The sequence below is a fragment of the Castor canadensis genome, chromosome 3, assembly GCF_047511655.1.
Source record: "Castor canadensis chromosome 3, mCasCan1.hap1v2, whole genome shotgun sequence".
Taxonomy (NCBI): Eukaryota; Metazoa; Chordata; class Mammalia; order Rodentia; family Castoridae; genus Castor; species Castor canadensis.
In genome coordinates, this window is record NC_133388.1 from 177,021,485 (window position 1) to 177,036,872 (window position 15,388).

At 43.8% G+C, this 15,388-nt stretch overlaps 1 protein-coding gene across 1 annotated transcript in view; it reads right to left on the reverse strand.

Annotated features, from left to right (window-relative positions):
• The window catches only part of Ext1 (exostosin glycosyltransferase 1), a 264,049-nt gene extending 249,353 nt beyond the window's left edge, over positions 1 to 14,696 (reverse strand). Inside the window, exon 1 of the mRNA XM_074069097.1 lies at positions 13,097 to 14,696. Coding sequence (XP_073925198.1) covers positions 13,097 to 14,058 — 962 coding nt within the window. The 5' untranslated portion in view covers positions 14,059 to 14,696. The remainder of the gene's footprint in view (positions 1 to 13,096) is intronic.
• Between the last annotated feature and the right edge of the window lie 692 nt (positions 14,697 to 15,388).

Consider the following 15,388-nt stretch of genomic DNA (forward strand, 5'->3'; position numbering starts at 1 on the left):
AATGCGTTGGTTTGTAACTGCAGCAGTATCTCCTGGGAGAGAATGAAATTGAAGCTGTGATGTGTCTGAATGCTTCTGGATCTTCAAAACAAAGGCTAGAATTCCCTTCCTAACTTTCATGTTTGCTGCTGTTCTAAGTTTGCCATCAAAGACAGGTGCCACTGCTTAAACCTAACATGCAGAAACAGCCCAAGGTCTATCATGCCATTCTAAAGGAAATGTCCTCAGTCCTTAATAACCATGCAAATTTTGAAAGTACACAGTTTTTCCCTGTTATTGCTTCCTGATTTTCTAAGCGACCTTATATGATGCGATCTCTCACTCAGACTGCTAGAGAAAAAAATAAGTAGTTTTACTTTCTCAATCTCACACACATTTATCTCTGAAGTCATTTTGGGTGACCACACAGCCATATCTGCCATGCATTCTTATGTTTTATCAAGAGGCAGGGATAAGACCTATTGCTTAGCATCACCAAACTGGTAGGAAACATAACACTTCTGTAAAGCTAAAGAGAATGTTTCTGAAGACACAAAGTTCCATTATGATTTGCGCTCTTGGTTGAGCCACATCTAGAAAATGAAAATCTACTGTATTTGGCAACAGTTCCAACAGGTGGTTGGAATTCTGAGTACTTGCCAAACCACCAGAGCTTCTCTGTGACTGGCAAGCTACCGTATCATATTGCATACTACAATTATAATGAGCTGTAAACAGACAGGTCAAATGAAAGAAATGAAATTAAAACAATGATAAACACATACAAATGGTATAAGTCTAAAATTATAGGAGTCTAATGAGGTTTAATGGGACCGACAGATTAATAATGACGGTAACAGTTCTTGACTGAGTGTTTACTGTGTACCAAGCACTGTTCTAAGCCTGTGATGTGTATTATTACCCACTTAGTCCTCAGAATAACAACCCTATGAAGTGGGAGTCGTTCCTATTTCCATTTTACGACTGAAAACACAGAAACAAAGAAGTTGCCCAAGTTCTCACAGCCAGTGACAAAGTCACCACTGGAATCCAAAACCCATATGCATAGCTTCCATGCACCCCTCAGCTGGAAATGCAAAGATATCAGTGCCATTTCCAATTCTGTCACAAATAGCTACATGACCTGGATCTCTTTTTCCCTTATCTACACCAAGAAAGAATCACACAAAATATTAAGATCACTTCCATGTCTTTTTTTTTTGAGACTGGATCTTGCTATGTAGATCAAGATCTTCCTGACTCACCTACCTAGTGCTGGGATTATGGGTCAGCACCACATACCTGGCCATTTCCACAGTCTTACTGCTCTTCTCTCCAAGGAAACTATCTGATCCCAAGTATTTAAGGTGAGCTGAACAGCAAACTTCTTTCTCCGAGCACAAATACAACATACAGACACTGTATATACAAACCTGATCACTCCAGTCAGCAATGAGCTCTAAAATCTCTATGCAGGAACACCAAAGAAGGAAAACTGAGGCCCAAAGAAGTTCCAACCCTCGCCAACACTCCCAAGATCATCAATTCATTATTTTCATTTAAGGGTACTCATTTCTTAGCTTAATTTTATAGACACCTAAAATGTATTTTGGCATTTAATCCTTTTTTTGTACTCTTTAATCCCTACCTGAGTTATTCCTTAAACATGGCAAAGTCTAAAATAACTACAGGAAAATACTACTCATATCTTTTAAGTGTACTAAACATTGAGGTACTTAAATTTTATCTTAACATAAAATACTGTACATTTTTTTAAAACATGCAATATAAGTCTACTATCCAAATACAAAAAATATTACACATTTCCACACTTTGAATCAATAAAAGATGACTGCCCTACATTTACAGGCTTGCAACATTACACTTGCATACTTAAAAATGCAGTCATCATAAAAAACACTGCTTAAAGGTAGCTTTTTTCATGCAATGTGAATTTTAAAAGAGCACACAACATGTAAGAAATACTCTTTTCGGAAAAAATTTATCCTCTGCCTCTAAGAAAGCAAAAGCATTTCAGGGTCAGATTCCCTTTGATTGGATTTGCAGATTGCTTCAGATATACAGACCTAGCAATAATTTTGGAAAATAGTCTTACCAATGTTTGGAACAACATAAAACATGATTCATACTTAATCAAGTGTTGCCAAATCTGAATCAACTTTGAAGACCTACTATGAAGTCAAATAATTTCAATAAAGTGCATCATCCATTTTTAACTATACACCTAGAGGAATTTAATATGATATCCTGAATGACTTCCCAAGTCATGGCCCAGCGAGGAGATTTTAAATTTAGGAAATCCAGACCAGTGTGAAAAACAATTGCACACCTTCCTTTTGTTTTTTTCTTCCCTTTTTTAATTAAATGATAAATCTCAATATGAATTCATTAGAAGCCTTATGGCTCTATTAAGCAATATGTTACTATATGCTCTGAGGCAAAGCTTCAGGCTCAGTTAACAGAGTTTGGATGTAACTTGAGCAAAGGAAGAAAAAATGTAAGCCAAAAATTCTATTCAACCTTTGGGGAGAAAAAAAAAAGTAATTATAAAATACATTTTATAATAATAAAAAATTTATTAAAACTAAATGACAACAGAGCTTTTCCTGTAGTAAAAAACACTTTGTGTTTGCACTATGCAGCAAACCCACTCAGCTCATTTTAAGTGGGTTTCACTGATGCTCTTACCAACAAAATATTTTTAAAAAGAAGAAAAGGAAGAAGGTGCCTTAAAAAAATAAAAAGACTTATTGGAAGAAATTTCCCATTTGAAAATGCAAAGAAACTCTGGGTGAATTAGCAAACATACAAAATAAACTTGGAAGAGAGACAAGAAGGCCTATCTGATAAACCAAGGAGAGTGACATTTACACAGCTCATATTTTCATCTGTGGTCAACAGTGGTAACATTCCCAGCAGTTAAATAAATGTAACTTTCTTTTCCATTAATGTAACAAAAACTGAGTCCCCACTATGAGTCAGTCCAGCCCACTGCTGGGGCTCTGAAGGGACAATGGTGAGAGACCTCCAGGCCACATTCCCAGGGAGGCCTTTCTTACCTCCATATTTAAAACAACAAAACCCTCCCTTATCCCTCCTCTGGCTAGGCATCCAAAACACCTGGTGAGCTTTTCAGAAACCTGGAACCTGGAGCTTCATCCTTACAATCACATCGCTGAGGCCAGGACCTACTCCCAGAAGCCACCCCCAAGATCCTGACATATAGCCAGGGTTGAGATCCCTGCCTGAACCCCTTTCCATATGTTGCTTTTCCTCATAGCATCTAGCACCTTCTAACGTATGTCCTGTAGACCAGGGGCATCTTCAGAACAGGATTTGTGTATCATTTGTTCACTACTGAATACCCAGTGCTGCAAGTGGCAGATACTCAATAAGTATCTATAGAGTACATTAATTAAAAAAAAAAACCCCAAAACATGAATCCTCCCATCAAGGCCTGTATAATCTACCACAGAGAAAACAAACAGTTAAATGAATGGAAATCCACAGCGGGGATGAGTGTGAAATGTTCTCAGGGAGTACAGACCAAAGGAATTTGGCCTGGTCACAAAAGTGACTCTAGAAGACACTGAGATGGAGCTGTGAGGCAGCTTTCCAGAAAGAGGGCAAACAGTATCATATACTAGGAGTTAAAGGACCGACACATGTCACACAAACCAGGAGACCCTGTCCCTCTGGCACCCCAAGAACATGCTATGGCTTGCAGACAAGTTCTCTAATGCAGAGTTTATTCTTAAGAGCATCGACATACTTTTATACACCCATATGGTTAAAGAAGTCGTAAGACGGATTACTTTTCTACTTTCTTAAATAAAGGACAGTGAGTACAAATGATGCCCCAAGGTCAACAGTAAACCATGCTGAAGCTCATCAAATATTTACCAAAGCTCTGCCTAGGTGTCACAAGCGCCTATTGGTCCAATTGAGTAAGAGACAGTACTCAGGAGACTCTTATTCCAGAGAACAGGGTTTTTATTCAAACAAATTCACATGGCACATTCCTATGGATCCTAACACCTGTCTCTGCTACCCTAGCCAGCCAGGAGTTACTCAGACCTTCCCCCAAGTCTCGCTCACCTTTCGATGTCTTCTCAGCCGATGAGGAGGTGTATCTGCGCCCCAGGGGATCCTCACAACCACCTTCAGTGCAGGTCCAGTTCACAGTTCACCGGTAACACCCCGTGGTTGTCGGGAGAAGGGGCGCGCTCTCAAGCAGTGGCTGCCTCCACGTCAGGGCCTCGGGGGGACTCCTGACAACGTGGTCTCCGATGGGCAAGGAGGTGAGCGAGGTTTTGGGTTCTGGCCTGAGTTTATATGCCCTGTGGTGACCTCACCACTTCTGTTATCCGCACTGTCACCTTAGGGTTGACTTATTAGCATATCAGCCTGTCACACTCCGGCTGGTTTCTAAGTCTGGTTTCTAAGTCCTAACACACACTAGCTAATACTTATTTCAACAATTTTTCATACTTTAACACAATACAATCCATCAATACAACAACAATCTTACATGTGTTCACCACACTGGGTAAAAGACACTGGGTGCTACAACTCAGAGGCACACTCACTCCCAACTCTTAGGCACTGGGCCAACTGTTCTTAAACTGCCCTTTTTCTTTACTTCTGAGTTTTACAAGTTAAAACTTCCTGGCCAACTTCCTGCATTTGGGTTGCCAGCTGTTCCTTCTTCCCAGATTTGTCTGTAAGAACCATGCCCTCATCTTTAAAGTTATTGCCTCTAATCTACTATAGGCTGGAAACCAGATTACCAAACTGGTGAGAATAATCAAGTAAGCTTGATTAAATAAATTCTAGGTGAGAAACCCAAGCAATGTCTTGTTGATATCAAGGCCGGCTGTTCAAAAGCAGTGGGTGGTACTGTGGCTAAGAACATAGGCTTGGAAGTCAGATGGTCTCTGCTGATATCCTAAGTGCTTTTAGGCAGGCTGCTTTTAAAGAGTCTTTGACTGGGTTTCTTTATCTATAAAATGGGTATCTTCCTGATAGATGGACATGAAGATTAAAGAAGATACTGCCCATTACTTGACACTTGGTACATCATTAATAAATAAATATTAGTTGCTGTTATCATCATCATCATAGTTTGGGTTCAAATATGTAAATGCCAACAGGATATGGCTTCAACAGCGCCTGCCACAGCCAACTTGCCCTAACCACAGTCCTCTGTTCCAGGAAGCAACTCTAGGCTGTTCTTTGCAAAAAGGATGTCCACCCATTAAATCAAGAGCAGCAATATGACAGGGAAGTCCTTCTACTTATCAGGTCCCCAGCACACTTCTAATGTGAATGGCTCTTCCCAGCAGAAGCAATGATCACTGGAAAAGTCAATCAGACTTGTTTCCTCCAGGGCCTGGACAAGAGAATTCTGGAAAGATTTGCTGGCACACAGAAGGGCAAAGTATTGTGCTGGGTCTTGAGAAGTTACTGAAACAGTTTTGGCTCAGTTTCTTCAGTCCAATGTCCACTTATAATAAATCCTGTGACTTAAGGTGGTCTGTTTTTCTTTCTCAGCAGGCCCTTGGGCCAGCTCAAGGAGGCTACAAGTAGCTCAGTTCCATTTATGCAAGATGTCCCTCCAAATGTCACTGTCAGTGAGTAAGGGTATAAAAGTCAACTGCAAAAAGGATAATCTGCTATTCTTAGAGCCATCAGCCAAGGAACATTGGGGATCTGGAGTCAAGGAAGTGCTGGCTGCCACAAAAGTCTGTGCTTATAGGTGCTGGCACCTACAAATTCCAGCTTGGAGACCCCTTTCCACAGACCACAAAGCAATGAGTGGACATTGGGATACCTACCACAACTGCCTGAAGATTAAGTTTCAAGGAAGACATAAGTAGAGTTATTTCTGGAGCTTAGTTAAAAAAGAGTCATGTCATAAAACTAAGGGAACCACTATGATTGATTTGAAAATGGCAGGAAGATAGTCTTAATAACTACACTCTGTAGAGCATATTAGCATTTACAAGGTACATTCACACACACTCCACTGCTTTTGATCCTATTAATGACCCTGTGAGGCCAGTATCATAATCTCCAATTCCGGATGTGGAAACTGAGGCTGAAAGGTTAAACACCTAGCCCAGGAATCTTTGAGTCAGTTACTTCCTGGGTCCACAGTCCCTGGATCTCCCTTGTGAAGGCTTCACAGAAGACAAGTGGGTACACAAAAGGGGAATGTGTATGCCTGCACATCTCTTGGTGCTTTTAAAAGCAATTAGAAGGGGAAAAAAAAATCCTGAAAATAACTAAGCATAAGCCACAGGTTTGCTCTGTTTTCTGCCTAGTTTTAAGTCACTTAGAATAGTGCACTTGCACCTACCACCCCTCATTTGGACAAGTGAAAGGGCCTACCTAAATTCATTTCCTACGGACCAGGGAGCCAATAACCAAAGAGAAAATAGGAACAACGACCTTGGTTAACTCATACAAGCAGCTAGAAGAATGGCCCCTCCCCCGCTTTCAGGTAAGGCCGGCAGACTCTCAAATCCCAGCAAAGGAAGCACAAAGCTTGGAGAAAAAAGGATGGGGCTGTGGCTCAGTGAGAGACCAGAGAGGTTTCTGGCTGCAGCAAAAACAAAACTTCAAAGGGAACAGAGCAGTGGAGCTTCAAAGACCCCCTGCAGGACCAATTAACACCTACAAATGTTTATCTAAGCAGTTATTTAATGATGGCCACTTCCTTAAATGGGTGCTCAGCCTCACCTTAAAAACAGCTATTGCCCCAATGGGATTGGGATGGGGGAGGAGGGGAGTGGAGGAAGTTCTTTGTTGCTGTTGTTGTCAGGTTTTTTAAGTGAAAAAGAAAGATAGGTAAATACTTAATATGGTAAAATTTGTCATACTTATTTGTAGTGGAAAAAAAAAAAAGATAGGAAACAAGTATCTAAGAAAATGTAAATGGCTAAACTATAGTGCAGCTAGGAGTTAGAAAAAAATTTTAAATTCCTATTTTCAAAGACTATTTGGTCTTACATTACAATGGGATTAGAAATGAAATTTAGTTGCATATCTCTAGTTTCCTTATTTCCTCAATTTCCCACAAAGGCAGTGTACAACGTTTATAACTTTTTAAGCACAGTTTTACTTTTGTGTGTGTGTGTGTGTGTGTGGTGGGAATTGAACTGGGGGTGGGGCTGGGCCTCACACAGGCAATGCCCAAATTCTAGCCCTGAGCTAAACAGCCAGCCATCATCACTGCTTTTCTTTGAGGAGCCTGAGGCCCTGGGAGAAATGGGTGTCCTGAACTGCAGAAAGGGAATCTTCCAGTTGATCTTCCGATACTAGTCATACTATGTCATTAGATCATACTGTCCATCTCAGGCAATGGTCACTCCAGTCCACTCTCCTGAGTCTACTAGAGGGAAAGCTTGCAGGAGGCTCTCAGGCTGGGCAAAGGTCACTTAGAAGAGCTCTAGGAGAGAAATGAAAGCAGAATCCATGCAGATGCAGTTGCAATGTTTCTTGAATGGAAGAGTTCAAGGAGTTCAGAGCTTAAATGTCAGAATTAGAAACCATCTTTAGCACATCTCCAAGTCAAATTCTTTCCTTAGAATACATGGCTATAAAGTAAGGCAATTAAAAAAAAACAGATCTGATACACAGACACTCAATTCATACTGGTTTAAACTCATAAGCATGTAAACCAGTAGAAATTTTTGATTGTTTATTTGGGGTGGGACTGGGGTTTGAATTCAGGGCTTTGCACTTGCAAAGCAGGCACTCTACCACTTGAGCCACATCTCTGAAATTTTGATTCTTTAAAGGGGTAGCTCCTGGAAAGAAGAAGAATGGACTTTGGAATCTTAGATCCCTGGTTAAGGTATGATTTGCTCACCAGAAGTGATGCTGAGCTAAATGTTTTACCCTCTGAAGTTTATACTGGAATCTGTAAAATGGATACAATACATCCCATGCTGTTGTTGAAAGGTCTAAATGAGCTAAAAAACAAACAAACAAAAAAGGTGAATTCAAGTAACTGGCCCTTGGCAAATCTTTCAGTATGAGTCTGCAAGTCGGTCTAGACGGAAGAGCTCCTAATGACAATCATTCATTAAGCTCAAGGAATCAGAAGCCTCCATTTTACATTTGAAGTCTGCAGAATTCAGTGGCCACTTCTCTTACCAGGTTCCCTCTGAACACACTGTGCTGAAAAGTGAGTGCAATGAAGCAGCAGCAGCCTCAGTGAAAAGACCCAGAACTGGGAGCCAGAGAAGCTGGAGCCCAAGTTCAGTCACTTAGAATCAGGGCAGCCTTAGACAAACAACCTCACCACTGTTGGCTTGGTAAAAATGACCTGACAAGACACTTTACAAGGCGGTTGTGTGCAAAGCAGCCAGGCCTTATCAAGCACAACCTTTGGTGTGACACTGACAAACTCAAGGTTTTTATTGGCAAGGGTCATCTGACTCTGACCTCAAGAACAAGAACCACCTGCAGATAAGCCATCTCCCCTTTGGCCAAGTCTGTGCTATCCAGCTGCTGTCACAGTCAACATGAACCAACGTGAACTACTGGCAGCACTTGCCCAAGTCTTCGATGCAAGCCATTATTTGTAGGATAAAATCTTTCAGGCCCCTAGCTCCAGTCACAGACTCCATTGTAACCCCTAAAATGTCCCTAAAAGTAGCACTCACACCTCAACTTTTCTTGGGGGTTCCTTGTGAATGAGGCTCTCAAGTGCTCTCCAGAAAGCAGGTTTGGAAAGAGATGAGAAAGGGAGAGCAGGCAGAAGAGGAACCTCGGGGTCTGAAATCACGCTGGCCAACTTCATAATTTTGCACAGGGCAGGCTCTACCTTTATTCTGAATCTGTGCTCATGCAGTTTATTTTAGAAATGCTTTTGTGCTATCATACAACTGGTGAGGGGGCGGGGCAAGAAGCACTAACATTTTACTTTTGAAATCTGTGAATCACAATCTTCACTTTTCATTTTGGATGAGGAAAACATTCAGCAAAGGTTCACTACTGATCACGAACTTCCTTGAAGTGTGGACAAAAAGTCATTTCACATTATGACTTGTCTTGGACACATTCTTAGGCATCTGAATTTCACTTATTGTTTGGTCAATTCATAGTCCATTCTCTGAACACCTTAAAGCCAAACTCAAGGTTTAAAAATCTCTTAGTCATTTGAACCCACCCATCCTAGTTAGTGATAGAAGGAAAATGTAAGCCCCACAGGCAAGAGGCGTGAGAGTCTGAGAATGATTTTAGCAGGGGGTGCCACAGCCTTTAAAACTGACAAATTATGTATGTGCTTTCTTTCAAAGTTTGTCCAAGTATTCATCAAGTTCCCAAAGAATTCCAAGAGAAATCTCTTAAGAGGCACCACCCATTCGGATCTGGCTAGAAAGCTTTCAAGGATGTCTGTTATTAGAAATGAAGACTGCAGATTAAGGAAAAATCCAGAAGGCCTGCTGCTCCTGACATCAGATTCCTGACTGTACCCTTATCTATTCCATTCATCAGTTCCTACACCTGTGAAATGAGGCTGCTGGAACCTGAATAATCACCTGCCTTAGAGATACCACGACTATGGGGTACAGCTTTCACAAACACAGGAAAAGGGAGATGTCCAAAAGTCCTGCACAGAATCTTGACTGTTCCCACAGAGCTACTCAAAAATAATTGTCACTGCTTTCCCTGGAGGGGTCAAAGATAGAAGCCACCTCTCATTTCCTTCTCTTCTTCTATGTCATATAGCCAAACTTGAAGTTTCATAATAATGGCCTTTGAAGGGATTTGAACTATGAAGTTCATGCAAACACAGTGATTCTGTAAGGATGAATAAGAAGCTCAAAGGATGTAAAATAGAAAGAATTTCTCTAAGGCCTTACTACAAATCATTTAATCAGTGCAGTGACTTATTTTAGCTGGTGTCATCTATATCTGTTAAAATATGTAACTGATGAAAATTAATTATGGGTGTAATAAAAATGGATGTTTTAATATAATCCTGAAAGTCTGGGTCAAAAATTACAGGAGAAATTTACTGTTTCTCTAATACAAGAGAAAGGTACTTTAAATTCATCCCAAATAGCTCTTCTCTATCTTTCTACTCATGTCTAACTTTCACAAAAGTGAAAAAAGCCATACAGAAATCCTTGACTATTTAGCATCACATAAGGTTGTATATCACCAATAGCAACTATTTTTTAGTTAATAAATTTGTGTATACTCTATAGTATCCTGATTTGGCTATGCTGCCATAAATTTCAATCTAATTATCAGATCCCATAAGTCCAAAGCAAACTTATATGTGATTGCTTGTGGAAGCAAATTAAATTGAAGCCTTTTCATGGGCACTTGTTAATAAAGAACAGAAGTAGAAGAATATTGATTGTGTTTTTACAAGCCATTACCAAATGAATGCTTAGAGCACTCTGGAAGCAACCTAAAATCCATTCCACAGAAGGATAAACCAATGCTCAAGGTGCAAATCAACTCACAGATGAACCCACATAAACCAACCTTACACAGACCACTTCCCTAGACCTGACTTCAGTATCCTCAATTCTTTAAAGCCAGGAGAAATTAGCAGTGTTGCTAAGGAGTTCTACATCTCTCACATGTGACACTTCTAGAAAGCATAAGTATTACAGTAATTGCTCTTACTCCAGAGCGCATTACGCATTTGTTTGCTATGCTAGTGCGTTACTTGCACATTTCAGAGTTCTTGTTTCCTCTTCATGCGTTCCAAAATCAATAGCAAAAAGCAATCATGTTTGCAAACACCACTTTTCAAGAAGAAAAATTAGGGTAATTCAATGAGGGTATGAGTTAAAACTCCAGATATTCCAGACTGGTGAATGCAAACATTCTGCAGCACCATCCTGTCCAATTAAGCCAGGTTAGTACTGGAAGGTGTGGAAAGGGGGAACATAAAGAAAATCCAGAGGCAACCCTGCTCAAGAAACCCCACTCAGGAGAACCACCTGCTTTTCCTTCTAAATTCCCCTTTCCACAGACACACAATCCTGAGGTCCTGACCACTAATGATCTTTAAACCTGCATCAAAACAAGGGTTGTTGATGTCAGATTTCTTGGCCCAACAAGAAGTCAAAAATTAGTTAAATTTAATTGGCAAAATTAAAGTTGCAAGGAAGCCAACCCTGCCTGTCTTCATGGCTAATCTTTAGAAAGCTAAAGCTTCCATTCAGCAGAAAATGTTGAGATTTAATATTTACTTTGGAATAAGAGGGTACGGAAGATTCAATTGGTTCATTGGATTGAGGGTGTTTCCCAGATAAATATACAATTCAAGTTTCCTAAGGAAATCTCAGCTCCTGTTCTTTCAAAAGAATGAAGAACACCATGATCCTTCTATAAAATGTGATGAGTTTGCTTGATAAGACACTAAAAGGTAAGGCTTCATCATAAGGTACTCCACCATACACCAGACAAAGAAATTCCTTAAAGGCTATAAAGTATTTTATTCTTCCAGCACCCACAGGAATCAGTAAATGCAAACATCAAACACCATATAACAAAGCAGTTCATTACTGATCATTGTTCAAGTTTGTTTGTGAGAAAATTTTAATCCATTGCAACTGCACCCAGCATTCACTCGTAACCCCTGAATAAGAGTAAAATACAGATTCTGAATTGATCCTGGCCTCAGGCTTTTCTTATGCTTGAAAAGCAAAAGGTGTTGGGGGTTGCAGGGCAGAATACCCATATTTGATACTTCTTCCTTTGCTCTCCGTGATCAATTCTAGGAGGACTTTAATTTCCCTTCTCACCCCTCCCACAGAGGCCCATGTGTCTGAAGAAATCCACAGACAACAATCAAACCTTTCATTTCAGGGCCACTTTCCCACCATACCCCTTCCTGTTCCAATCAGGTTTGCGAAGCATTTCCCCTATTCTTCATGAATCAACTGCAAAATCTGCCAACCTCTGCCAGTTCCTCTTGTACTCAGCTGAGAGGTTCCCCTTCCTTCCCTGGGTAGCACAAGGCTGCTCTGGTTTTAACTGGCGTAACGTGGAAATGCACTGTAGGAACTCACTAACTCTTTCACAGCCAGATACGAGAGAGAGAGTCTGGGGCACCAACTCCATCTGTTAGGAAACTGACCCTCCAAGCTCAAGGTAAGGCAGATTTGTGGATTCTAGCTTCTACTCCCAAATCCAATGTGTCAGTAACAGTCACTGAGAAGGAAAAGGAAGAGTGAATGGGGCTACAAAGTAACTAACTCAGTTACTTAGCAACTGGACAAAACTTGCCTGACTACACAGGCTAAGGAGGCATCTCATGGCATTCAAAGAATAACAGTCTCCGATTTATATGCAAATAGGTAAAGACAAAGAGGAAAGGAAAACCTAAATTAGCAAGGGTAGTTTATAGCAGTGGGCCTGCGGCCCAGATTTTAAAGTTTTTCCAAGGGAAGAGTCGGACATACACACACGAGTGAATTAATGAATGAATGCATGATTGCCAGCAAGCAAGCTAGGCCACAGGCCCTAACAAGTTTACAATCTCCCTTCATACAAGTCAATGGAGGAAGGAGGAGAAAAGCGCACAAGTTTAGTATGGTTATAATTAAAACACTCCTCCAGCTAACATGAATTTGAGGCTTACAAGAAGATGAAAATTTGAGGCTAGGAAACTCCAGGGAGAACAGGTACCCATGCTCATGAGATAAGCAAATTCTAGTACAGGGAGCTCTGCCAACTGGGATAGAACTGAGTCTCTCTGGATCTCCAGACACCCTCAGAAACAGACTCCCAAACGCCTGGCTGAAGGGAAGTTTGCATTATTTAGATCAGAACCCCAAGCCTCCCAGAAGACACAACACCCTGGAGGTTTTCCAAGCAAGAGGGAGACACTGTCACCTACTTGGCTCAGGAAACTGCTCCAAGCTTTTCACCTCACCTGAGGTGGTCAAACTCTGGCCCCAGCTTCTAGCCACACTTGAACCAGGTTGCTCAGTTCCAAGAGCAGAACAGGAAGGAAAAGAGCTGAGAGTTTCTCTGTCCCCACCCACATCCTCCAACCTCACACCTGGACCTAAACAGCAGGATCCAGGGCTGACAGCGAAGCCCAGCCACTTACTTCTCATACTCGTTGTTGTCTCTGTCACAGCGAGAATCCTTGTGCTTTTGCCAGTCTTTGCCATGCTTGCAGGTGGTGAGGAGCAAGACGTCCTCCCCATTATGGACGTGATATAAGGCATTCCTGGTGTCTGACCCTATCCCTGTCAGGTACCTCTTCCCCTTGAATACCAGCATGTACTTCCTGAGAGGAGGGATGGTGTTAAACTTCAAAAACCCCCTCTCCCCTCCTGTCCTGGGATGATCCTTAGAAAAGAGGGGAATAGAAACATCAAAGTTGGGTCGGAAGTTTTCAGTACTGATGCTGGCTTTGGCCAGCATCGCCTGGCCGATGTCAAACCCTACGTCCTCGGTGTAGTCAGGCCAAGTGCCGGAATATAAATTAAAAATTAAATGATTCCTACCATTGTTCCACAAGTGGAGACTCTGCACTTTGGATCTCAAATTGTGCACATACTGAGGTGACAACTGGTCTCTGTCTAAAGTATCCAGACTCAGGACAAAGAGGCACGCCTGGCTGGGGTCCGAGGTGTAGAACCTGGAGCCCTCGATGGCCGCTAGAATGTTTTGGTAACTTTCGGCGATTTTCTCCCCTTTCTGCTGCGGGTAGACGTAGACTTTAAAGCCGTTTTTCTTGCAAAGGGTGAAATCGAAGCAGGACTCCATGCGGCACTTCTTGCCTTTGTAGATGCTCGAGTTGGCATCTCGCTTCTGCCGGGGGGAAATGTGCACGCTGGAATCCTCGTTTTCCAATTGATCCCAAGGAAAGAAGGGGCGCAGAGCGTCCGGGAAGCGGGGCCAGAAATGATCCGAACTGGGCTGGTGCAAGCCATTGCGACCGCTGTGCTCTTCTCTCCGGCTGTGGCTCCTCGAAGCCCTAAACTGCAAGCCTCCGAAATAAAACAAAAGGGCGAGACACGAGCCAGCTGAGAGCAGGATGAAATAGCGTTTTTTGGCCTGCATGTGTCCTGCCTGGGTCAAGAGGATTGTAAATAAACACAAGAATCACCCAAGTTTCCCAATCAACACTTTCAGCTCCAGTCCGCCATCTTCCCGCCTGTAAAGACTTCAAACTCTCCGCTCCCACCTTCTCTGGATGCCTTTCCCCAAGCCGTGGACTGATCCAGCGCATGTGGGCGATTTCTTTAACTTTCTCCCCTTCGGTCTTTCATCTTTGGGTTGCACAATGCACGGAAGAGAGCGGGGCTGAATATTTCGCACCCAGGGCGGGCGAGCAGCGGACTGTAATTTTCTTGCATGCAACAAGACGGAGGAAAAGAAAGAGAGGGGGGAAGAAAAAGCTCCCGATACCCAATCAATGGCAAGACGAAGTGACTGCCTTGCCTCTCGGATTCCTTTCGGCAGCGTGGAAAATGAGCCCCGGGAAAGCAACTTCAACTCATCCACACTCCCGTGCAGAGCGCTCTGGTTCCAACAAGTCAGCCGATCCCGGGTTCCGCCGGCTAGTGCATCTTGCAGCTGGGGCGCCGTAACCTCACAAATCCCTGCATCTCTCTTTATTCCCTTCTGCAGCGGCTCCGACTCCGGCGGTGTTTACTGTGCGCTCGCGGGGCGGCCCCCGGGGCGCGCGGCGGCCCGGCTGGCGGCGGCGGCGGCGGCGGCGGCGGCGGTGGCGCTGGGCGGCGGCGCGTCCTCCCCGCGGGCAGTGCCGGCCCCGAGCGGCGCTCCGCAGGCCCCGCGCGAACGCTGCCGACCGCCGCGTTCGGTCGCCGAATGTTACCCGGTTCTGAATGTTACACTTACACATTCCATTCCCGACACGACAGCGCTGACCTCATCCATCCACGCAGCCCGCGCTGCCATTGGCCGAGCGTCACGTCCGGGGGGGGCGGTGCTTCCGCTGCGCCCATTCATAACCCCCGGCCGCGGGCAGCGGCGCCGGCGCGGCGCGGCGCGGGGGGCGCGGGGACCCGGGAGTTCCTCGGCAGTGGCTGGCGGGCGGACGGGCGGGCGGACGGAGCGCGGGGTGGTCCGGAGCGAGCCCCGCGGCTCCTCGGCTCCTCGGCATGCGGGGTCCGGAATCCGGCCTGGGCTGTGCCGGGAACCAGCGCCGCCCAGAGGCGGCAGCTGGGGAAGCGGGGACCGCCCGGGTCGGGATGCCTCCGGCGCCCTAGAGAATCCGGTCTCCTCGGCTGCCGGCCGGGAACGCCTCCGAGCGGGAGGCTGAGAAGGTGCCGGTTCCAGGAGAAGGATGCTTGCAAGTGGAGAAGTGGGGACAGCCCGAGGGAGAGCGGTGGGGACTTCATGGAAAGCGACCACCGATCTGAAAGGT